At 42.9% G+C, this 24,718-nt stretch overlaps 1 protein-coding gene and 1 pseudogene across 3 annotated transcripts in view; both read right to left on the bottom strand.

The window, feature by feature from the left end:
• Positions 1-292: 292 nt before the first annotated feature.
• LOC102539278 (large ribosomal subunit protein uL11-like) lies at positions 293-910 on the bottom strand (annotated as a pseudogene). Its single transcript, XR_012059354.1, has one exon. The product of XR_012059354.1 is annotated as a large ribosomal subunit protein uL11-like (transcript).
• Positions 911-16,804: 15,894 nt separating this feature from the next.
• The window catches only part of KIF3C (kinesin family member 3C), a 32,849-nt gene continuing 24,935 nt past the window's right edge, over positions 16,805-24,718 (bottom strand). Inside the window, exons 6-8 of one of the 2 annotated variants that reach the window (XM_072938078.1) lie at positions 18,674-18,779; positions 18,328-18,500; positions 16,805-18,098 (exon numbers count right to left, since the gene is read on the bottom strand). In XM_072938078.1, the coding sequence (XP_072794179.1) occupies positions 18,005-18,098; positions 18,328-18,500; positions 18,674-18,779 (373 nt within the window). In that variant the 3' untranslated portion in view covers positions 16,805-18,004. Of the gene's footprint in view, positions 18,099-18,327; positions 18,501-18,673; positions 18,783-24,718 lie in introns of both variants that reach the window. The other variant, XM_072938077.1, reaches the window with a different exon arrangement.

Raw genomic sequence — 24,718 nt, 5'->3', positions numbered from 1 at the left:
TAATTATTCTGTAATCTAAAACTTTCCTACAAAATAAGACTTTTTTTTTTGAAGAAAGAAAGAAAGAAAAAGATTTCCAATGAATCAGGCCTCATGCCTCCTTGTGTATCCATACTCCTTTATAATATTTCTTACAACTCCTCCCATCAAAAGAGGGTCTGATTTCTCTCTCTTTCAATCTGCATTGACTTTGTGTCTTGGTTTGACCAATAGAATGTGGAAGAAGTAGTGTTCTGAGTCTCTGAATCCAGATCTTAAGAGGCCTTAGAACCTCCACTTTTTTTTTTCTGTTGTTGTCAAATAACCCTTTATTAAATCATTTTCCTTTGTAGTTCTTAACTCGCCGGGCATTCCTCTGCACCACCGTTGATGTTCTCTATGATGTCATGAGGGTGGCAGCCACCAACATTGCAGCCCACAGACTGGGCAGTCCCCAGGACCTCCTTAATGGTTCCAGAGAGCTCTCTAGCGAGGGACCAGTGCCGCATCTGTCGGGCAGTGTTGACAATCTCATCAAAAGTGATGTTTCCACTGTGCTTAGTGTTTTTCTGCTTCTTTCTGTCTCTTGGGGTTCCTTGAGGGCTTTGATCATCAGGGCAGAAGAAGAAGGTACCACCTCAATCTGGGCCTGTCTGTTCTGAATGGTCAGTTTCACTGTCATCCTCAGACCCTTCCAATCTCCAGTCGCTTTGGCAATATCATCACCAACTTTTTTTGGAAACAGACCCGGGGGACCGATCTTTGGGGCCAAGGCAGATATGGCACCGACTTCTCCACCAGTGCACCTCAGGTATACGACTTTGATCTCGTTGGGGTCGAACTTAGGCAGCATGGTGGAGGCAGCTGGTGTCAGATGAACCCGGATTCTGGACGACTGAAGAAAGTTGCAGCTTGGCCTCCTCCGAGCCAAAAGCCGAAAGTAGAACCTCCACTTTCATTCTTGGAAGCTTGTTGCCTAAGTCCAACTAACCTAACCCCCACCTCCCCATGCTGTGGGGAAGTCGAAGCTAGCCGCGTGGAGAGGCCAGTGGGAAGCAAGGGACCCCAGTAGACAGCTGCAGTCCAGCCACTAGTCCAGTGCAGCTGTAAGAATGACTCCATGCAAAATTAGAACTGCCCAGCGCAACCCACAGAATATGAGAATTAATAAGTTTGGCGGTAGTTTGTTATACAGTGATACTTAACTGAAACATTTAGAAAACAGCATTATTCTGGGGGTTTAAAAGTTTGAATTCAAGCCCCAGAAGCTATAAGATCTGGGGAATGGAGGAGGGTGGATAGCTCAAGTGGTAGAGCACATACTTAGCACACACAAGGTCCTACATTCAATCCCCAGTACCTCCTCTGAAAATAAATAAATAAACCTAACTACCTCCCCACTAAAATAAATAAATACTTTTTTTTAACTAAAAAAAAAAAAATCTGGGGAAAAATGGAAAAACTCTTACCTGCTAACGTAGAGGTCCTTCGTGAGAAATGGATGAGATAAGGCAAATCAAAATGATTTATAAGCTTCAGAATGCCACATGAATTTAAGACATCATTAGCAGAGAATTATGAATAATAATTGTAACTGATAAATACACAATGCATTTCCCCCTGTGAATTTTAATACCAAAGAAATACTTCTAATGGTGATATTTCTGTTCCCTGTGGTATTTAACGAAGTTGTTTTCAGAATCTACTCTCAGGTCCCTCAAATCAGGCACGAGCGAGTCATCTATTCTACCTATAAAGCAGTTCAGCCCTGCCTGGGAATTCCGATTCCCGCCGAGACTTACTTTGGAAAGAAGCAATGATTATACTCTATATCCAACTTCTCCCACACAATCTTTTTTTTTTTTCCTCCAATTTTGCCTAAGTGGTCTGTCAGAGGACCAAAAGTGATGGATAAGAGCTTTTCCTCCTGCTATGCTCCACTGAAGTTCCCTAAGGATGCTTTCCTCACTTACAAGTTGTGTTCTAGCTACGCCCAAGTGCAAAAGATTCCCCAGGGATGCTGCTTGCCTGCCTGAGCTTAGTTCTTGTAAAAGAGAAAGGCAAACCCAAGGAGGCTGACTTGTCTGCCCTTCTGTGAGCCCAGGAGCTGGAGCTCCAGCAGAGCCCTAATCAAGGATGTCTCATCTCAAATTGGCCTTCAGCAGGATTCCCTGGAAATAAACCTGCAAATACTTTGGAGACCAATAACCCCTCCCATGTGTGACAGTAAGGAAGGGCAACTCTTGTGGCCCTTGCTTCAAGTAGTGGGAGACCCAGTATCTTTGGGAAGCAGGGCTCAGTTAGGAAAAGCTTCAGTGGACTCACTTAGCTTCTTCCTCTAGCTTGTCCTTATAAGAAGTAGTATGGGGATCGCCTCTAACGACACATCAAAGAGAGCAAGAAAAGAAACATGTTTGTTGACTGCTTATTATAATGGTAGTTACTGTGTCTCTCAACTTTTTGTTTTAGAAAATTCCAAATATATACAGAAATATAAAAAATAGTATAATAGCAATACAACAATAATAGCATAACAAATATTCAGGGCCAACCTCATTTCATCTTTATTCATACCCTCTCCTGCACTTCCCCTGTTATTCTGAAGCAAATTTCAGCTACCATGTAATTGTATCCAGAAATCATATTTCAATATGTATCCCCGAAACATAAGATACAACATAACCACTAATCATTATCATACCTTTAAAAGGTAACAAGAATCCCTAATATCAAATAGCCAGTCAGCATTCAAATTTCTCTAAATGTGTATATCTACCTTTTAACCAATGCAGTCATTTCTCTTAGCCATTTTTGAACCCTTCCCTGCCCTTTTTCACCTCTGTGCATTCACATTTTTGGTCTCCTCTGCTTGGATTGCCCTTTCTTTCCTACCAAGCAAGACACAGCTCTCCAGATCTGTTCAAATATCACCTCATCCGGGAATCTTTCCTTTGGAAAACCAGGCAGTTAGTCATTATCTCATTGCTAACACTCTGTTCTATCTGTGTACATGCCTGGCTCTCCTCCACACTGTGAGCTCCTTGAAGACATGAACCTTATACTCCTGGTCCTTGTAACCCCAGTGCTTAGCGTGGTGCCTGGCCCCTAGTGTTTGCTTTGAGCCAGCATATTATTTCCAAGGAGAGGTTCCCGAGGCCTTGCCATTGTTCTGCTTGTTGATCTAACCTTTTCTAAAGTTCAATGTCTTTTGCAAAGATGGTGTTTTTCCTCCCTGATCTGAGTTGGGGGTTGACCTGGTGTTTCAATCTGAAAGCTTTTGGAAATCACTGGAGGCAGGATTAATTGGGTTAGAGCCTTTTTTTTTTTAGATTCCAGGATTGATATAAAGCAGAAAGGCTGAGGGAAGAGAAAGCCACTTTGTCAATCAGCAGCCTGCTCTGGGATTAGTGTTGTAAGAGCTGTTCAGAACTGAAAAGAAAAGGATATTATCCTTGTCCTCTAATTGGATACAAGCTACAAACCTTCTGGTTCTCTGAGAAGGACCTTGGAACATGCTCCCAGTTTCTAAGCTGTAATTCATAACTGTTTGAACTGTAGTTTTCCAGTGTTTCTTTAACCTCAGAACTCCTTATTCAGGTTTATCTAGCCTGCAAAATCAATATGTTGTACAGATAAAAGCTCTCGTGGAAGGTGGCAAGCAGACCCCTGGGGCCCAGTTCCACTGGCTGTCTGCTAAATATGTCCCATGTGGCCCCCGCAACACAGAGCTCAGGGCACCAGATCACTCTTTCACTCAATCTGTCACCATTCAACAATGATTTATTGAGTGGCTGCTACGTGTTTGGTGCTGGTAGCATTGTGTCAAACCAGACAGCTGGACTTCCAATTCTCTTGGATTTACATTCTGAGGGTAATGAGAGAGAGAAGCAATAATCGTGATAAGCCAGTGGTTCTCAAATTTTATTTTTCATCAGAATCACCTGGAGGGTTTGTGAAACTACAGATCTCTGGGCCTCACCCCCAGAATGTCCAATTCAGGAGGCCTGGAGTAGGGCCGGAGAATATGTACTTCTGGTAAGTTCCCAGGTGATGCTAAACCTGCTGGTCCCGGGACCAGACTGAGAACTAATATGTCAACAACCAAATAAATAAAATATCTTCAGGTAATTGTAAGTTCTATGTTTTAGAAAATAGAAAAGGGTAACAGAGTAGAAAAAGTAGCCAGTTTAGTCTGGGTGGCCTGGGAAAACCTCCCTGAGAAGGTGATATTTGATTTGAGACCTGAAAGGTGAAAAGGAGCTGGCCATCTACACATCTAGGGGAAGGGCACCCCAAGTGCAAAGGTCCTGAACAGGGAACAAGCACAGCATATCTGAGGGGCAAAATAAAACATTAAAAGGGCCAGGGTAATTGTAAATCAACTATACTTCAACTTTAAAAAAAAAAAGATTGTTATTGAAGAATAAAACTTCATTGTTAAAACAAAACAAACAAACGAACAAACAAACAAAAAGTGCCAGGGTAGCTGCAGAGTATTTTAAAGAGGGAAGAGTGATGTAAGATTGTCACAGAAGTAGACAGGAATCAGATCGTGTAGGATACTGCAGACTGTTGTAGAAAGTCCAGTTTTTAAGGGGCAACGTAAAGCCACGGGAGAGTTTTAAGTAGGGGACTTGTATGATCTTATTTCACATTTTACATATAAACTATTTGCCATGAAATTTTTTTTTTTGGCTATTGAGTGGAGAGTGTGTCGTGGGGGCAGGAAGGGGAGTGAAAGTAAAGGGAGAAGCTGGCAGACCAGCCAGGATGCTGTTGCGCATCCTGGGCAAGGCTGATGGGGGGAGGGGAAGTGGGAGTGGAAATGGGGAGAAATGGGAGCTATGCGGTGGTGAGGAATTGCTGATGGGAGTGACACTTAGCATAACACTTTGCTTCTTGTAGGTAATCAGCAAGTAGTCATAGAATGAGTGAATGAATGAAGCTCTCGTCCTTTCTGAAACGCCATGATTATAATCCTTCCTTTTACCGATGAATTGACGGATACTGTAAATTATCATTTCCAAACTGGATTCCATCTTCTAGTTGGTAACAGGGGTTTGTGTAAGTACGTGGGGGTGTACGTAAGCGCCTGTCAGTTGAGTATTTTTGGATATCGTATCCCTCTTCATTCTCTAGCTCTCTTTTTAAATATTTCACTCCTCCCTTCTCTCCCCCTTTTCAGAGAGAATGCAGGTTTTCAACAGCTCCCGAATTATTTTCTCTTTGTAAAGCAAATGGAGTTGGGGCGGCCAGGGAGCTCTGCCATTCCCCTGGGAGGTGTGAGGAGTTGGTCGGGGATCTGGTAGCTGGGAGAGCCTGGGAGTGACGAATGCCTCTTCCCTGCTGCACTGAGGGCAAAAATCAATTTATTCCTTTGGGTCATTTTCCCTGAACTGTTTGTATTATCATTTCCACTGCATCTCATGCTACTAGGACGAAATGCAATCAGAATGTGGGTTGAAGCTGACAAGGGGAAAGGGCCACGTACAAATGTGCGCTGTCAGTACCGTGGCACACGACAGCCCTGATCTCTGCGAGAACAAAGATGAGTCAGGCAGCTTCTGCAGATCAAAGGGAGCTGTCACACCGCTCCACTGACAGGTGCGCTCAGGAAGGAGAATATCTGAAGCACAAGTCATGCCTTCCAGGGCTGCAAAACTTTTAGAATTCCCTGGGGAATTAAACCATTGTTTTAGCATGAAGTTTCAAAAGTTAATAGTAAAAGCAGAAAACCTGTTTTCCTTTACAGAGATGCCATGGAAATTCCTGCCCGAGTCAAAAGGATTCAAAGGTCAGCTTTCACTTGCTTTAGCTCCCAGGACCCTGGAGAGTCGAGTCGGTGCTTGAGCACAAAGCCCTTCCTCTCCGGTTCCTGCTCACCTCCCACCACTTCCTTGCTCTTGGGTGTGGTCCTCTCCCAGTGCCCTGTTTTCAAGGTGATAGCTCTCTCACAGCTTTCTTTCTCTATATCTCTTTTTTACAAACCCATTTCTTCTCTCTGAGAGTACCTTAACCAGCCAAATACGAAACCAGCCAAATTGCAGAACTGAAGTCAGTTCTTTTTCATATAACTGTTAGGTTTACATAAAAACTGTGTTTTATATGTAAATGTATACATTATTAGTTCTTCATTCTTCATTTAAAAAGTAAATAGGTAAAATATAGTATCATTTCTCTCTCAAGAAATGAAAAATATTCTGTTTTCTTCTTAAAGTGCTGATTTACCTGCTGTGAGCTACTGGCAGAGACAGAGAGAGAGGGGCGGGGAGAGATAGGTGTGGAGGGGAAGGAAGGCAGGCAGTTCTCATGCATGTAAATTCCCTCCCGTGAGAGCAGTTTAATTGTGTCATCAGACTTTATGCTTATTTTTAAATAAAGGTCTTCTTTACTCAGCTACATTACAGGGCCGGCACTGGCTTGCGAAAGGGACATCACACATATTAGGACATCACACATAGGCATCAGAAATGAATGTCTAGTTTGGGGTATAGCTCAGTGGTAGAGTACACATGCTTAGCATGCATGAGGTCCTAGGTTCAATCCCCAGTATCTCCATTAAAATTTTTTTTTGTTTTTAAATGAACGTCTGTGTGAGTATGTAGGATCTCTACATACTTCACTTCTCTCTGGAGAGAGATCAAACACATGGCTATGTGGGGAAGCGTGTTTAAAATGCATCTTCGAAAGCGAAGAGTGCCAGCCAAATAGATCACACATTATACCAGTACCTGATGTGTAGTGTGAGTGTGTATACCTGTGTATGCCCAGATGAGTGCATGTGCATGGACACACATGCGCGCGTGCGAACACACACACACACACACACACAGGCTACGCCGCAACATTCTGGAGAAGCTCAGTCTTCCATGAATGCTGCCTGTGAACAGAGGCTGGGCAGAGTTCCAGGGTGGGTTGGACAGCTCTGAGCTACCCATTCTTAATATTGGCCCAATACGTAGATTAAAATATTGAAAATATTTATCTAGGTATTGTTTAATTTCTTGTGTGTATATATGCTCATTTATTTCAAATTTTCTGACTTGGCATGTATGAATCTTATAATTTAAAAAAGTTGTACATTAAGAAATTTGTCCATGGTGATTATTTGCCTGTTTACTTTCTCTCTAGCAGGAGGAGAGAGGTCTTTGGGATGAGAGTTGGGGCTGAAGTGGTATGGAGGGGAGGACAGAAAAGGCAGGGCTAGGGTGCCAAGGGGAATGCAAAGTTGCTGTCTACCTTGAACCACTGCCATAAAAGCTCTGCCTACACCTGTGGGGACTGAGGTGGATTTATTATGAAGATATCGAAGTTTAAACCCCAGGATGCCCTGCTTGCCAGTCCAGTAAGGGACCCTGACAATGTCTTCAAACAGTCATATGTTTCTTTAAAAATTCTAAAAGTAAATGATAACTAGACTTACTGTGGTGATCATTTTGAAATGTGTAGAAATATTAAATCACTTTTTGTGTACCAGGAAGTAACATAGTGTGGTAAGTCCATTATACTGCAAAACAAAGAAACAAACAAACTTACAGAAAAAGAGATCAGATTTGTGGTTACGGATCAGGGAAGTGGGAGGGACTGGGTTGGATGAAGGCAGTCAAAAGGTACAAACTTCCATTTATAAGTAAGTACTAGGGATGTGATGTATGACACGACAAATACAACTAACACTGCTGTATGTTGATAAAAAAGTTGTTAAGAAAGTACGTCTTAATAATTCTTGAGCACAGGAGGGTATAGATTAGTGGTAGAGGACATGTTTAGCATGCACAACATCCTGGGTTCAATCTCCAGTACCTCCATTTAAAAAAACTAGGGGACGTGGGGAGAAAAAATAAAAAAATAAATAAACCTACTTACCTCCCCCAAAAGTTAAAAAAAAAAAAAGAATTCTCATCACAAGAAAAAAAATAGTTTTTTCTATTTATTTAATTTTGTATCTATATGAGATGATGTTCCCTAAACATTGTGGAAATCATTTCATGATGTAGGTAAGTCAAATCATTATGGTGTACACCTTAAACTTATACAATGCACAGTAAAACTGGAAGAAACAAATCCTAAAAGTAAAATATTTTTACTGTAGTCACTTAAGACCACTCTTTCCACTCCTCCTTCCCTCATACCCTCAAGGCATGGCTGCATCTAGCTAAAGGGAAGTTGAGTTGGGACATACTTAGCTTGGTTTAATGGGATAGACTGATGTGGTTCCCAGTCTAGATGTATAGTAAGTGTATGGATAAATATTGCTAGCTGACTTAGTATAGGAAAGACTGCAGGGAATACTCTTATCGCTCACTCTGCCAACCCACCCACTCTGGTGGCAAAATATGAAGGCTCAGGGCCAGAGACCACAAACTGGTAATAGACAGTCCCACAGTGTCTGGCACCAGACATCAGTGGGTAGTGAAGGAGAGACAAGGCCTGAAATCTACAAAGCCAAAAGCTGGTCTGAGAAAATCCTTCCAATTTATCAGACATGGAAATCAGTAAAAGTGGACAATGTGAGTCTTATCAAGCCCTGATCAAAATGGAAGTTCCCTCCTGTCACAAATGTCCGTGACACAGGGCACATAATCATAAACACACAATTCATTTTCTCCCTCCTTTTGATGGAAATTGTGCAAAAGAGAATTTATCAGAATTCTTGTGGCATTACTAAATGAGCCAATATGTCTGTGTATAGGTTTTTTGCCTTCCCACAAATGCTGACATATGAAGACAATATAAAAAAATTAATAATAAGCCATTACAATTAGGACATTGTCAACAAACTGGTTAATGAGCATTATTTCAACAGAATCTAAGATTAGTTATTGCATACAAATGCACACACACACACATACACACAAATAAGTTGAAATGCCCTGAAATCTTACAATGCATAAATGAAAGAAACTTTACAGACATTTTCCCAAATTTAACCATAATTCTAAGAATTTAGATGTCATTACCGATGAGCTGAAGCAGAAAAAAACGTTTCTAAACTCTTAACAATTAAAGAAAATTTCAGTAAACCATTTTAAAAGAAAGACTGGATTATTTTTCCTTTTTTTTGGCTAGAATATTTCACAAAATCATTGTCACATTCAGGGGCATCCAAAAATGGCACAGTCAGAAAATGCAGGGAAGAAGTTTTAGAGAGGTATGTCAGGTATTGAAATAATAAACATATTATATTATTTTCCTGAATTTTGTGATGTTGTGGTATTTGTCAGCTTTTAAATTGTGTAATTTGTGATTTATTTTCTCATTCTACCTATTCACTTCTAAACCTAATTTTGGTTTCACTATTTTCTTTCCTTTTCTTAGTAAGAGCTCTCCTTCTTCTTTCCTGAAATTGTATAAGGTCCAAGTCCTGCAAATCTTGGCTCTGCTGTCCCTGGCTGAGACACATCTGGACTTTGCAGAAGTCATTATATGAGCCCAGAGAATACAGGGGTTACCTTGTGACCAAGAAGAGGATCAATCCATAGAGTTGTGCCATAATAAAACCCCTGATTATTAGCTACTCAGAATAAAGACAAAAATCCCCATCTGGAAGGTAGGTGTGACAAAGTTCTGGCCAATGGGAATATGCAACTTCCAGTTTCCCATTAAGGAGCAGGGGACACCCTCTACTCCTTTTCTCCCTTTCCAGGGACTGGAATGCAGATGTAGTGATGAGTATCTTGGCCACGTGGACAAGGACCACACTCTAAAGATGTTGACTCAACGAGGTGGAAGGTGTGTGGGTCTCTAATCCTATGGAACAGCCCTATCAGTCTGCAAAACAGCCCTGGTTCAATTATACCCATATTACTATTTGAGGGAGTAATAAAGTTTCAGACTTGTTTAAGCCCCAATTATTTGTTATCTCCATTCAGGCAATTGATCTGATATCCTGGTACAACCATTATGATAACCCATTACAATTAGAGGACTCTGTATTCTTTATAAATTCTGGAGTGTCTCTCTCTCTCTCTTTTGTTTTGTTTTGACTTGGGGGGAGGTAATTAGGTTTATTTATTTTTATTTATTTTTTCATGGAGGTACTGGGGATTGATGCTCAGGACCCTGTGCGTGCTAAGCACACACTCTTCCACTGAGCTATACCCTCCCTCCTTGGAGTGTCTCTTATCTTGAGTAACTGCTGGTTGGGGTCAGGGTGGTGAGGGGAAGGTCATTACTTAGATGACTGGAGAGTTGAATGACTTGCCTAGGGGCATACAGGAGAGGGGCCTCTACAGCCAATTCACCAGTGAGGTCAAGTGCCAGGTGGAATCCAGAAGTGTGAAAAGTGAGCCAGGAAGGTGAGCACTCTGGGTTTTTCTGCTCTTAGCATTCAGAAAGAACTTCTCGAAGTAAGTCAGACAGAGACAGACAAATATATGATATCACTTATATGTGGAATCTAAAAAAAAGTGATACAAATCTTATTTACAAATCAGAAATAGACTCATGGACATAGAAAACAAACAATGGTTACCAAAGGGAAAGGGCAGGGGAAGGATAAATTAGGAGTTTAGGATTAACAGATACATATTAATACATATAAAACAGATAAACAAGGACCTACTGTATAGCACAGGGGACTATATTCAATATCTTGTACTAACCTATAATGGAAAAGAATCTGAAAACAATATACATCTATGTAGAACTGAATCGCTTTTCTGTACGCCTGAAACTAACATTGTAAATCAACTACACTTCAGTTAAAGAAAAAAGAGAAAGAACTTCTCCCTGACTATTCAATTTGTAAACCCCTAGAGTAGGACAGTTCATATCCTGTCTTTTCTCCTCCTCTTGTGCTTTTCTAAATTTGCTGCAGCAGGCAGAGAGTGATATAAAGTATGAGAGGGTTTTTGCTACCAAGTTAATGTGCTCCCTGCCCCCCCAGTTTTCTCCTTCCCCTCCTGCCTCCTCAGTCATTCTGTCACTAGGCAGCGCTGCACAGCGCAGGGCCTGGTGGAGACCCTGGCACTCACGGGAGGTGGACAGCTGAGCAGGGTGGCAGCCCTGTAGGGGTCAAGAAATCGGCCACAAACAAGGGAATTGGGCAAATAAGTAAAAATATTGGTGTTAATGGGAGCCAGGTTTTCAACTGTCACAGAAAGGAGTTATAAATATGAAAAACAGGAACACTGGAATGAACCTTAGATGCTGGGTTGAAATTGGGGCAATGAACTCATCATTAGATTGGTAGACATGAAATCAATGCAACTGTAAAGTGTGTGCGTATGTGTAACTATGTTCATACTACATACATATATTTTTTCAAGCTCTGTCCATTGAGACTGGGAATAGCAACTGCCCTTAGAAATAAGTGTACCATTCTCTACTAAAAGGAACCAGGACTCCTGTGATAAGTCTGGAACATCTTTGTGCGCCAGAAAATAAGGAAGTGCTCAAAAATTAATGGGAACATTTCAAAAAGTCACAGAAGCCAGTTTGAAAGCACTGCTGCTGACCAAATCTGGGATCATTTGACTATCAAAACAAATAATAATAATAATGGATTATAACCAATTGAGTATAATAGGAATCCATGAATCCATATTGATATAAATAAGCAAACCAACAAAACAGATAAGGAGAAGAGAAAGCAGTTTCTAACAAGCTAGTGCCAACTAACAAATGAAGGAAAAAATGCAATTAAAAGCCATCATTTGGCAACCATATAGCAATAATTAATTCAAGCAGGAAGTTATCAATGGGCGTTAATATTTTGGGGGAAATTTAGAGGAGTGAGATATTTACATAGTTTCACAGTATTGCCTCATAAAATGCTTATTAATTACAAATGGATAAAGAACCCCAGCAGACACCACCTTAATAAATGATCAAAGTTTAAACCTCCACTAATAGGACAAAGCAATGTCATCACGTCCCACCTGATGGGATACAATGAAAGGATCACAGTGTCACTTCTGTGCAGCAGAATGATGTGGGAGACATCAGACAAACCTGACTCAAGGGACAGTCTACAAATTAACTGGCCTATAATACTAAAGAATGTTAAGGGTGACATAAAGGTCACGAGTGGACTGAGGAATTCTAGATAGGAGACTAAAGAGACATGACAACTAACCCAACACACGATCCTGGATTGGATCCTTTTGCTGTAAAGGTCATTCCTGGGACAGCTGGCAAAGCTTGAATGGGGTCTCTTGGCTAAGAGTATATGCAAGTTCTTAGTGATTCTTGCAACTATTCTGTGAGTTTTAAATCTTTTTTTTCAGTGGAGGTACTGGGGATTGAACCCAAGACCATTGCATACTAAGTATGCGTTCTGTCACAGAGCTATACCATCCCTCTGAGTTTTAAATCATTTAAATACAAATAAACACAACAAAAAATGTAAATAGTGCGTCTGACTAACAAGCCCTCGTGCCTTCCAGGCCCCGCTTGCCTGCTGACCATTTGTGTGACTTTCAGGAAACCACTTTCCTTTTCTGGGTCTACTTCTCCTTATTGCAAAATGGAAGCCTTGGATGTTAACAAATAATCACTTTGGTTTTCTAGCCCAAACGAGGTAGCTGCCCCTGGTCCCTCTATCCAGTGGTGAGGAAGGGCCATGTGGTTGCGCACCAGGGCTCCAGGGGCTCCCAGGTGCCCCCAGGTGGCTCTGTGCCCTCTGCCTCTCCACCCTGGAGCTCAGCCCTGGTGTTGACACAGGCAGGTGCCCCTGTGCTGGTGCTGGAAGGGCAGGCCCACCGTGAGCATGACTCAGAACCACACATGGCTGCCAACGAGATTCTCAGACTTGAGTGAGTGTTGACTGGAATCACCTGGAGGTGCTCCTTTCAAATGGAGATTCCTGGCAAGTCTCCCTAACACTGACTTAAAGCCCGGAGGTTTGTCCGGCACCATTAGAAGTCTGGAAGTGGACAGAGCCAAGCAGTGCAGCAGCACATACCCTGCCAGGGACTCGGGTCTCCCGCTTTCTCCACTCCGTCACGCTTTCCCTGTTGTGCTTGTTGCCTGACGGTTGCCATGTGGCTGCTGCTCCTTGAACACGCCTGACACCTCTCACCCATGACGTCTGCATTCGTTTCTGTTCTCCTAGAGTCCACTTCCTTACCTCTTTCAGCAATTTGCTTCGCTGTCACCTTCTTAGTAAGGGCTTTAAAGCTGCACCCCTCCCTCACCTCCATCACCACCACCATCAATACCTAGAACTCCCCATCTCCCTTCTCTGTTTTTCTTGGCCGCATACACTTGGCCATCAGACATGCAGTAGTTTTGAGTTGTTGTTGTTGTTGTTTGATGTCTTTCTCCCCATTCTATGTTAGCATTATGAAGACAGGGACTTCTGCCTGCTCTGTTCACTGCTGTATTGCCAGCACTTAGAACGGTACTTGGAATATATGGGTAAAAGGAGCTCAATAAATGTTTGTTCAATGAAAGAATGTACTTCAGGAAGTGCATTTGAAATCTAGGCAGGTAGAGGACATGGGAAGAGGTGAAATGGATAATGTTTATATCAAGAAAAAAAAAAACATTTCTAGAAACCCTAGCCGGCTTCCACTTCCATCTCCTCAGCCAAAACCATACCACATGGCTCCCCATTGCTGTAAGGGAGTCTGGGAATATGAGTATTTTCAGTTGGGTGCACTGCCCTCCTGAACAAAATAATTTTGCAAGTAAGGAAGAAAGGAAGCATGGATATTGGAAAGGCAACCTGTGGAGTCCATCACATGGATCTATCCTGGACCTAATGAAGCAGAATCTCTGAGGGTGGTAATTTTGGTGCAGGTGATCTGTTGTAAGAAAAATGGCCACGGGGGAAAAAAAAAAAAAGGATGAGCCCAGAGCAAGTTTTTCTTAAGCCATCCGGGGTGATGGATACACTGGACGGGAACATCTGTTTTGTTGACTACTCAAAGCACATTTCACACCCACTGGTACCCTCATCAACTTTTTTAAGGAATATCTTTATTTTTTACCACCACCACCCTGTACACACATGGTTACAGCAGTAGGACTCCTGGCGGTCTTGTTCATGTATCATGTTCCCACCCACCTGCCTCAAACCACTGAATCGGAATTACATTGCCATGAATTTGGCCTTGGGAATGAGATTCTAAGTCTCTCTGAGTGACTGGATTATGTGAACAGAGCTGCCGGCAGATGGACTTTCTGTCACCAACTGGAGCAGCTGAGGAAAGAGCATGAACCCACACACAGAAGGGAGAAGGGCGGTCAGATAGAGAGGGTCTTTGTGGGATTTGAGTCCCTGGTACCAGGTTGTTCCTGAGGTCTGGCCCTGTCCTTGCCCTTGGAGTCCACAGCAGGCTTCTGTCTCTTTAGTTTATTCTGGCCAGCTTAAATGAATCTTTAGTAGTGGCCAAGAGTTCTAACTAACACACACCCCAGGCCCTTGGCATCTGAAAACAGAAAGAAGTCACTCGGTGGAGATCAGACACCCAACCTTGACAGAAGAGAAACATGGCAGTTGCCTTGTCAACAAGCAAGCTGTTCCACCCAGCCAAAGGTGACTTCCTGCCCTCTGGCTGTTCTGCAGCACTCTAGAACCCTGTATCTCAGCCACACAAGTAAGCCCACAGCTAATGAGAAGAGTGAGTGCTTTTTAAATAGGACCTCAAGGTTATGGATCTGGAGATTTGGTTTTACTCTCACCACCTGCCCTTGTGACCCTGGCTTGCACTGCCTGTAAAACACGTAGGGTCCCTATCAGTTCTGATGGGCCAGACAGATGAGGCCCAGAATCAAAAGATATGAAGTCCGGTTCCATTGCTAACCACACATCTTTAGCCAAGTTAATTTCCCTAAATCTCATCCGTAAACCAGTGACGATCATTCCCACCAGGGAGAATTAAATGACCATGCGTGTGTAAGGTACCCAACACAACACCTGGCAAGTCCCTCTCCAGCAGCAGAGCCCCGGAACTCTGTTAGAACTCAGTGCTGGAGCCCAGCGCAGAGGCAGAACACCCCTGCAGGAAAACCATTAGTGCCCCAGTGGGCGCACGGCCGTCCCTTGTGCACCAGGCTTACCTCAGTGCTTTCCCAGGAGTCAGAGGCTTCGTGTTTGTTTTTTAGCAGCAGCTACTTCTCATTTCCTGTAAGATCTCCATGCTACAGGAAGCCGACAGCTAGAACCCAGAGGGAGGGAAAGAGGCCTGGGAAGAGAGGGTAAGGGGAAGCTAGTCTTTAATTATTTTCACTCAGCACCCACCATGCGCCAGGCATATCTATGTGCTTTAAACACATTATTGCCTGTTTTAATCTCTCTTGGCTGATACGTGGAGGAGACGGGGCAGAGCTGTCAAATGATACTGACAGCTAATCTGGACAGCATATAGGCAGTTCTGAAATCTGCCAATAGCTCAGAATTAACTGGGAGGGGACCACCAGCCTAGAACACAAACAGTGCTGCTGTAGCTTGAACACAGACTTCAGACCAGAGCCTGAGCCCTGCCCCTCAGCACTGCTGGTCAGACAGAGATCCCTTTTATTGAGCAGCCAGTTCTTTTCCGAGGTGCTGATAACTGCAGCTGGGCTCCAAATACTCTTGAACCCCTCTTGGAAAAAACCAGGAAGAGAGAGAAGGGAGAAGATAAAAAAAGAAAAGAAAAGTAGAAAGAATCAAAGGGAAGAGAAGTCAGGCAACCAATTCTGTAACGATACTCATTCCTTTATTATCGACTGTGTTAATTTGAACAGGGCTGGGGCCTGCGGGCTGCTGGACGCACTGGGCCGCAGGTGCACTTCAGCTCAACAGAGAATCTCATCCTAAGCCAAGGAGACAGAGGGTAATGTTTTATATATATATATTTATATATTACATATGTCCGGTATAGTCATGTGTTTAGAGTGACAAGGATGGGCCACTGCATTATTAATTTTTGTCCTAAATAAAGACCATAGCAACAGACATGGAAATTTGGTCCTAACCAAGGCCCTCACTTTGTCAATCAAATGTTCGAAACATCAAAAGGAAAAGAAGAGAGAGAGACAGAGACAGAGAGACTGAGATCCAGCCACCCCAGTGGCCCTGTTCCCAGCATATCTTACACTGAGTGTAGAGTGTCCCCTGTGGAGGTAAACACACACACAAACACGCACACACATACACACGTACACAAAACTGCAGGCAGGAGCTCCTCCTCTGACCACACCTTGGGTCCAGCCCTCAGACTGGGGATGGGGAAGTTGGGTATATTGTGCTATAATAAGACTGTGAGGGTCACGTGACCAGAAAATGCAGAGTCGATGTGCCCAAGTGATGAACGGGGGTAACACGTGCAGCTTCATCCACAAACGAGAAAGAGGTCAGTGGGAGAGGCTGCTCAACGCAGGCTCGGAGGTCCCTCTGCGCCCAGGCCACCTGGGCGACTTCTACACACCACTCCTGTCCCAGCCACAGCTGAACCTCTGATCTGAATCCTGAGTCTCAAAAAATCTCTTGGGCTCTGATGAAAAATGTTCTTTCCTTGAAGGACAGGAGCAAGTGGTAACTGAGTTGTCATAGCAGTTACAGCAGAAACGACAGCATCATTGAATTAAACCAAACCATAGCTTGGTCCTTAGAGCAGAACTTGAACTGTGCAAGAAGGGTTCATTTCCTGATGGAAAGAGAACAAGCAGGTAATTGAACCCCATCGCCAACTCCACACACCAAATTCCAGGTGGATCTGTCAGTTTCATGCCTTTACCCCTATGCCTAAACTCCTCGTATTCTAGGAACTGGAGGCTCCCACTATTAGGGCATTTTGAAATCCTAAACCACTTGTTTTTGTTCATGATTACCTCTCCACCCTTCCATCAAAATACACACTTAAAAACTAAGTCAATGAAAATTAAATCTCTCTCCTTTTTTTGTAGAAATTTACTCGAGATACCTGGAGACATCTTGGGATGTCACAAAGGAAAGTGAAGAGTACTTCCCTAGCGACCAATTTGCACAACACTGAAGAAAGGGTCGGTCTTTTCAACAAAACAGTGCCCAACAAACGTGATTCAGAAACAGGGGTGATAGGCAGAGTTGGCAGGCTGTGTCTGGGTCTTCATCTCCTGCTCTCAATGATGGGAAGAGCCACAGATTCCGATATGTCTGTTTAGCCAGGGGGACAATGACACTGATCCCTCCCACTGAACTGGGATCCTGGCAGCTGCAGGGAAAATGACAAAAGCAGGAAGGAGCAGCATCTCGAAGATGGGGAGTTGGCCTGACTGCTGGTCGGCCAAAGTTACTTCTCAGAGGGGACAGAAACAAAGGGACCCGGAAGAGGGACTTCCCTTGATGACTGTCCATGTTGTCTCCATGACTGTTCCATTTCCTGCAGGTCCCCAGGAGGCAGCAACTGCTCAGTTCACAATTCCCATCCATGAGTTGGGAAGGTGGGCAGGAAGCAGTTTGGGAAGCTATGAGTTCTTGCCAAAGCTGAACGGCATGGGCTGTGTGGATGAGGTCACTGAAGTCCTTGAAAAGGAGCCCAAGAAGCCGAAAGAGGTTTGAGGCCCAGAAGGTGGCCAGCAGGGCTCTCTCCGCCGGGAGCACAAGCTCAACACCATCAGGACAGACGTCTCTTGTCCTCAGTGGTCACCTGGCATTTTTCTAGTCCCAGAAAGTGCTCAGGAGCTACTCACCGTCAGCATAGGAGGAGATGGAGATTATGGAGAGAGCCAGGTAGAAAAAGTACCCTCTTCTCAGGTACTGGACGCCTTCCTTCTGGGGGGCAAGTGACAGGGAGGAGCCCGAGGTGTGACTGGGGCAGGGGGGTCTAAAGTCAGAGAAAAGGAGGCTAGGCGGTGACCCCGGCAGGCTCAGGCGAGGGCATCTCTCCCACACGAACTCAGCTCCACGAATAAATAACATTAATTAAATAAAGGAGGCTAAGAAGGGCTGGCAGTGGCACGGACTGCCAGGTTCTACCCTCCTCACACCTATGCACACACACATGCACACGCACACACACACACACACGCACACCGAGCGGCAGGCGAGATGGTCCAGGGTTGGCTGCCCCCATCCCCGGAGTCGCTGGATGGGCAGCCTGGCTGAGGGCTGTCACTCGTGGTCTAGCACTGTCGTGGGGTGCAGAGCGGCGGAGGCCAGCGAGGCGTGTGTGGTGGAAGGTGGGGGCCGCTGAGGACTCTGGCACCTGTAGCGGGTGGGGATGAGATGGGTGAGAGGGGAGGTTGGGGAAGTGCAGGAAGCAGGAAAGTGAGGACTTTCCTTTCCCTCATCCTGTCACTGTAGGATGTCGGCCAACAGCTCCAGTTATCACCCTCCCTTCATGCCCTTTGAGTACAACCAAAACCCTCCTTAGCCTCAACCAGCCACCTGGTTTCCACGCCTTCTAAGTCCACTCTGACCATGATGGTACTGACCAGGATCTGGACTTTCGGACTTTAGACGTGGATGGTCTTTCCAGAAAGCTGTCCAACCGCATGAGTCTCTCCATATGCAGCGCACGGGGGTCTTGATCTGGGTCATGAGAGAATTCCATCTCAAAGACAGCTGGAGGGGACACATCCAACTCCAGAAACATGATGTTTTCAGCCTGTGGTGGGAATACCAAATGTGAGCAGTGGTCCTGATGACTGCATTTTCCAGGCACTTGGTAAATAATGGGAGTAGCAAGGGTGATGAGGCAGGAAGAGGAAGTGGAGGTTGTGAGCATCACCTCCCCTGGGTTCTCTCTCCCCTCCCTCCATCCACTTCCGAGCTTCTTACCCTGTACCTGGGGTGGGACCCCATTGCCATGGCAACCCGAGCATACTGGCTGATAGGCCTCTTGTAGCCCACTGCAGATGTTGGCCGCTTCTTCATTTGGCTGTTACTGCTGGAGGGAAGAGGCTACATCAAAACAGATTTCCTCCAAACACACAAGGAAAATGACATCATAATGGATTAACTATCATCCAGGTAGTCACAGGGCCCTGCAGACTGCGGGGTCTGGAATTTTCTTCTCTTTGTTCTAATACAACCTGACAACTCAAACCTCGTGTAACACAAGGAGACACATATTCCTTCACTCTCCTTGTTTCAATTTTTCCCCACAGTGAAAAGGTCTGACTGAAGGCTAGAATGAAGAAAGGAAATCCAATCTTACTTTAGCTGTCAGACTCATAGACTGATTTCACACACTATATAAAACCATTAATTAGTGGTTCTGCTTTTTGACTTTCCTTCATAGGAGCAAACAAAAAATTGACTAGAAATGCAGGCTTGAAATACAAAAATTCCAAAATAGCCAAAACAATCTTAAAAAGAACAGAGGTAGAGGATTCACATTTCCAAGTCTCAAAACTTATCACAAAACAACAGTAATTCAGGCTGTGTGATACTGACATAAGGACAGACATATGGATCAGTGAAATAGAATTGAGTCTAGAAATAAACCCTTATATTTACAATCAATCGATTCTCTATAAGGGTACCAAGGCCATTCAATGGGGGAATGAACAGTCTCTTCAACAAACGGTACAGGAACAACTGGATATCCACAGGCAAAAAAAAAAAAAAAAGACTCTTACCTTGTAGTATATATAAAATAACTCAAAACTAATCATAGACTTGAATGTAAGAGCTAAAACTATAAAACACATAGAAAAAAAAACCAGAGGAATAAATCTTCATGTCCTCAGGGTAGGCAATAGTTCTCTAGATATGAGATCAAAAGCTCAAGCATTGTAATAACTTATAGTGAAAAAAATTTAAAAGAATATATGTGTATAACTGAATCACTATGCTGTATACCAGAAACTAACACAATACTGTAAATCAACTATACTTCAATTTAAAAAAAATCTCAAGCAACCGAGGAAAAACATAGACGAATAGAACTTCATTGAAACTAAAAACTTTGGTGCTTCAAAGGAAATCATAAAGAAAGTGAAACAACCACCTATAAAGTGGGAGAAATTATTTGCAAATCAAGTATGTGATAAAGGACTTGTATCCAGAATATATAAATATCTCTTACAAATCAACAATAAAAAGACAAATAACTCAATTTAAAAATGCTCAAAGGATCTGGATAGTCATTTCTCCAAAGAAGATATACAAATGGCCAATAAGCACATAAAAAGATGCTCAACATTGTTAGTCATTATGGAAATGCAAATCAAAACCACAATGACATACCACTTCACAGCCACTAGGATGACTATAATTAAAGAAGATACAAGAATACAGGTTGGTGAAGACAGACAGAAACTAGAACCTTTATACATTGTTGGTGGGAACATAAATGATACAGCCACTTTGGAAACAGTTTGGCAGTTCTTCAAAAAGTTAAACATAGACTCACCATATGACCTAAGAGTACTAGATATATAGTCAAGAGAACTGAAAACATATGCCCACACAAAAACTTGTATATGATTGTTCATAGAAGCATTATTCATAATAGCCAAAAAGTGGAAATAACCCAAATCACCATCAACTAATGAATAAATAAAATATGGTATATCCATAGAGTGGAATATTATTTGGCAACAAAAAGGAATGAAGGACTGATACATGATACAACATGGACAAACCTTGAAAACATTTTGCCGAGTAAAAGACAGACACAAGAGTATATGTTGCATGATTCCATTCATATGAAGTATCTGGAACAGGTAGTCCACAGAGACAGAAAGTAGACTGGTGGTGTTTCTAGGGGTGGGGACATTGGGGAGAATGAGGAGTGACTGCTAACAGATTTGGGGTTTCTTTCTGGAGGGATGAAATGTTCAGGAAATACATAATGGTGATGTTATATAACTCTGTGAATATACTAAAATCCACTGAATTATGCACTTCAAAATGGTGAGTTTTATGATATGTGAATTACATCTCAATAAAGCTATTATTTCTAAAACAAATGAAACAAAACTCAGGTTTGGCTTTTAAAAAGTGCATGTTCTCTGATCCAAATTCCCACTCCTGGGAATTTTCTTAAGGAAATAATCAGAGATGGGGACAAAATTTTATAAGCAGGGATGTTTGCTGCAATATTACTTACAAATGCAAACAATTAGAAACAACCCCAAAGTGTACCAATATGGACAAGTTAAATTATTATTTACCCATGTGAGGGAATATTATGTAGTCATTAAAATCATTTCATGGCTCTATGTAGACATGAAAAGGTTTCCACAACATGTTAAGTAAAAAAGCAGATAAAATGTAGTTTTATTTTAAAGAGGTGTGTGTACACGTGTGGATGCTTAGAAAAAGTCTGGATACTCAACAAAATGTTAACAGTTATTGTGTTTTTGGATGGTGTGATTATGGGTGATTTTTAATTATCATCATATTATGCCTTTCTGAAATATTTAAATTTTTTATAATGAATATGTATAATTTTATGTCTAATAAATTATTTCCAATATGCAGAAAAGCATAGAAAAATATATATATATCTTCATGCCTACATCCAGCTTTGTTAAATCTTACTTAACACCAAATATTTTTTAAGAAATAAAATGCAGGCAGAATTTTTAAGATTCCCATCTCTCTCCTTCCCCAAAGTTAATTACTCTCTTGAGTTTGGTGCTTATCAATATCATGCATATTTGTATACTTATTTATATATGTGGATATTCATAAAAATATATATGGTATTTGTATGCCTATTTCTAAATTTTTTACTCTACAGTATACATACTACTTTTTTGTGGTCAACAAACATGTTTTCTACATTTATACATGCCACTCTAGATTAGATTATTAAAGTTTAACTACATTGATTATCTTAAGGTTTCAATATAGCATCTTATATATATATTTTTTATATATATTCTTGTTGATGGACATCTAGGTCAATTCCTTTTTTTCACCCTTTCTATTTAACACAATGCTATGGTGAACATTTCTGCACAAGTATCTTCAAGTACATATTCAATAGTTTCCCTGGGGTATATACCCAGAAATGGAATGGTTCCAATGTGCATTTTCCACTTACTAGATAAGGCCAAATTGCTTTTCAAAGAGGCTATACCCATGACAAAGTTTCCATTGCTCTATATCCTAGCCAAAGGTATGTTAGATTTTTTACTTTCAGCAACTTTGTGGGTCTGAGGTATTTTATTATTCAAAAAAAGATAGGAAAGAAAGCAAGAAAGCTATTTCCATTAGAAAAAAAATACAGGGTTTGGAGTCCGGTAGATCTGAGTTTGAATGCTGGCTCTACCCCTAAAGGTTTGTTACCTTGGGACGTGGCTTATTATCTCTGAGCCTCAGATACCTCATCCCAGTCCTGCAGAACTGCTGAGATTAAAGATAAGCCCTCAGCAAGGGCTCAACACATGGCAGCTGCGATTATTTATTCTCAATTCCACTTGCTAATTTCAAACAGGGATACAAATGAGCATGAAAAAAGCCAAAAGGCAGACAGCGAGAAGACAGAAGAGAAGAAACAGGCTGAGTGATTCAGAGATAGGACATTCTGTCCTTGAATAGAGCAAGCCGTGCAGGAGCCAACAGAACAATGCCTGCCTTCTGCAGCCGAGAGTAATGAGAAACAGCATTCTCATGGTTTCTTATCAAGTGTACATAAGAGTACTGGACCCCACTCAGGGTCCCTGCTGACCCCTCTTTATAGATGAAAACAAGGAAAGATGAGGCTGTGGAAGTCCCAGCTCCAAGAGGTGTGAGGCTGTGGCTGTGCAGAGCAGCAGCCTCGGTGGGAGGGGAGGGGGAATATTAGTAAAATAATAACGTATCATTTATAAGGTACATCTATGCATTCCATTTGAACTACACAGCAACCTCCTGAGGTGTAGACAGGGCAGACAAGGAGACTGAGGCTCAGAAAAGGGAAGTGCTTTTTGCATCTAAGGCCATACAATTAGGAAAGACTCAGAACTGAACCTTTCCAAATACTTTTTATGATGCTGTGCTGTCTTTCGGGAGTACACACGGCCCGAGTATGCTCTGAAGGCTGCAGGCTCTGGGAACAGGACAGGGGGACAGGGCTGGGCGAGCAGAGCAGTGGCTCAGTGTGAATTGGCAGCCTGACCCAATAAAGATGCCAGGGCTATTCTGGGTGGCAGGCGGGAAGGAGGGGTGGGGGAGGGGAGTCTGTAATTGGGACACCAGACTTCCCATCTTCTCTCTCCTGTGCCCCAGGCCTACTTTCCACAACTGATCCCTCTGTAGTAAGCAGACTGTGGCTGACTGAGCCTGGAATGGCGGCCTGGCTCTGCATGTATCCGCCCCTCAAACCAACAGTTATCCGGTGCTGAGTAGAACCTCAGAGTTCTCTTAGGACCCTCCCTCCAGATAGCTGCTATCACAATATCGTTTTTTTTCCTTTAATATTAAAAAGTCCTCTCTCAGCCCCACCTCACAGGCTGACCTGAGTCTTATCATCAGCTGTATGCTCACCCACTTTCCTCTCCTGTTCTGAAAACAGGCATCCAACATCGTCAGCTGTTTTCCTTCCAGGTCCTTTACAGGCACCTGCCCCAGCAAATCCCACTTTTCTCCATGATCTGGTCCCTCCGACCTCGCAGGCGGTCAGCTGTCCCCCTGTGGGACCCCCTGCATGGCGAGCCTCCCACTCCTCTTCCCCTTTCCCCTGCACACTTCCCACATCCTGCCTCGGAAGGCTAAGATTTCTCCTTGTTTCAGACTCTCAGTTGTCACAGTCCTGGGACTGAATCTAGGGAGTCAACCCAGAGCTGAGAAGGTTCTGAGGTAAACTCTGCCTCTGTGACGAAACTGATTTAACTTTCTACCCCGATTCTATTTACAGTGAGGAAAGCTCCCTCTCTCAACTTGGAGGCAGTCTGAATAAAAAAAATCAAAATCCAAAAGAAAAGCAACAAGCCAAACTGCCCTTCCACGGCACTCCTAGGGGTTGACGGAAACTGGTTTCTCTGGCGTCTCCACGATTAGGATGGTGGCTTATTGGGACGATCGCAACCATTTCTGGACCATCTCCTCTGTGCCTGGTGCTGGTCTGCAGCCTCACGTGATCTCACTTCCACCTCGACAATCCTGCAGGGACTTTTGTTTTATTATTCCAACTTTGCAGGTGAAGAAACTTGCGTTCAGAGAGGTTACAAAGCCTTCTCAAGGGAGAGCAGGGACTAGAATGTTCTAAATCCAAAGTCTAATCTCTTTTTACAGCACCACGACGCCTCTGAAAAGACTCCCACGAGGCAGGGATTGCAAACACCAAAGGGCTAAAGTTACAAATAGGATTTTGTGAACTGTCAACCATGGGCTACAGATATTGCCAAACACACAACGCTTGGAAGACAGTTTTGTGTAAACACAATTAAAAATGAAGTCTATCATGCACCACCAAAAAGAAAAGGTCATACTTGTAAAAGTTACTGCTGGAGCTGGCTGCAGACTTTTTTTTTCCAAAGTAATTTGAACACAAAATTGTTTGTGATTGTGGAAGGCACCTCACCTGAAGCTATTGTGTATCAACCAGGGGTGGCATAGAAACAGTGGAGGAAAAAAGAATAAAGAGATAGACTTCCAAAATAAGTTGATACCAGCATGTTTTCAAGAGCTCCCTGACAATAACTCCTTGTCTGAGAGGCCTGGGAAAAAGTGTGTGGGGTAAAGGCTTGTAGCTACAGCAGGAGGAGGGGGGAAATTTTTTTTTTTTTTTTTACAACAAAAGCTTTCTTTTTCTTCAGTATTGCTTTGGCAATCGTGGGTCTTTTGTGATTCCATATACATTTTAGGATTATTTGTCTCAGTTCTGTGAAAAATGTCCTGGGTAATTTGATAGGGATCGCATTAAATCCGTAGATTGCTTTGGGTAGG

Source organism: Vicugna pacos, chromosome 15 (genome assembly GCF_048564905.1).
Source record: "Vicugna pacos chromosome 15, VicPac4, whole genome shotgun sequence".
In the NCBI taxonomy this organism is placed as follows: domain Eukaryota; kingdom Metazoa; phylum Chordata; class Mammalia; order Artiodactyla; family Camelidae; genus Vicugna; species Vicugna pacos.
Note: the sequence above shows the minus strand (reverse complement) of the source record. Positions and strands in the feature narration are given on the sequence as shown.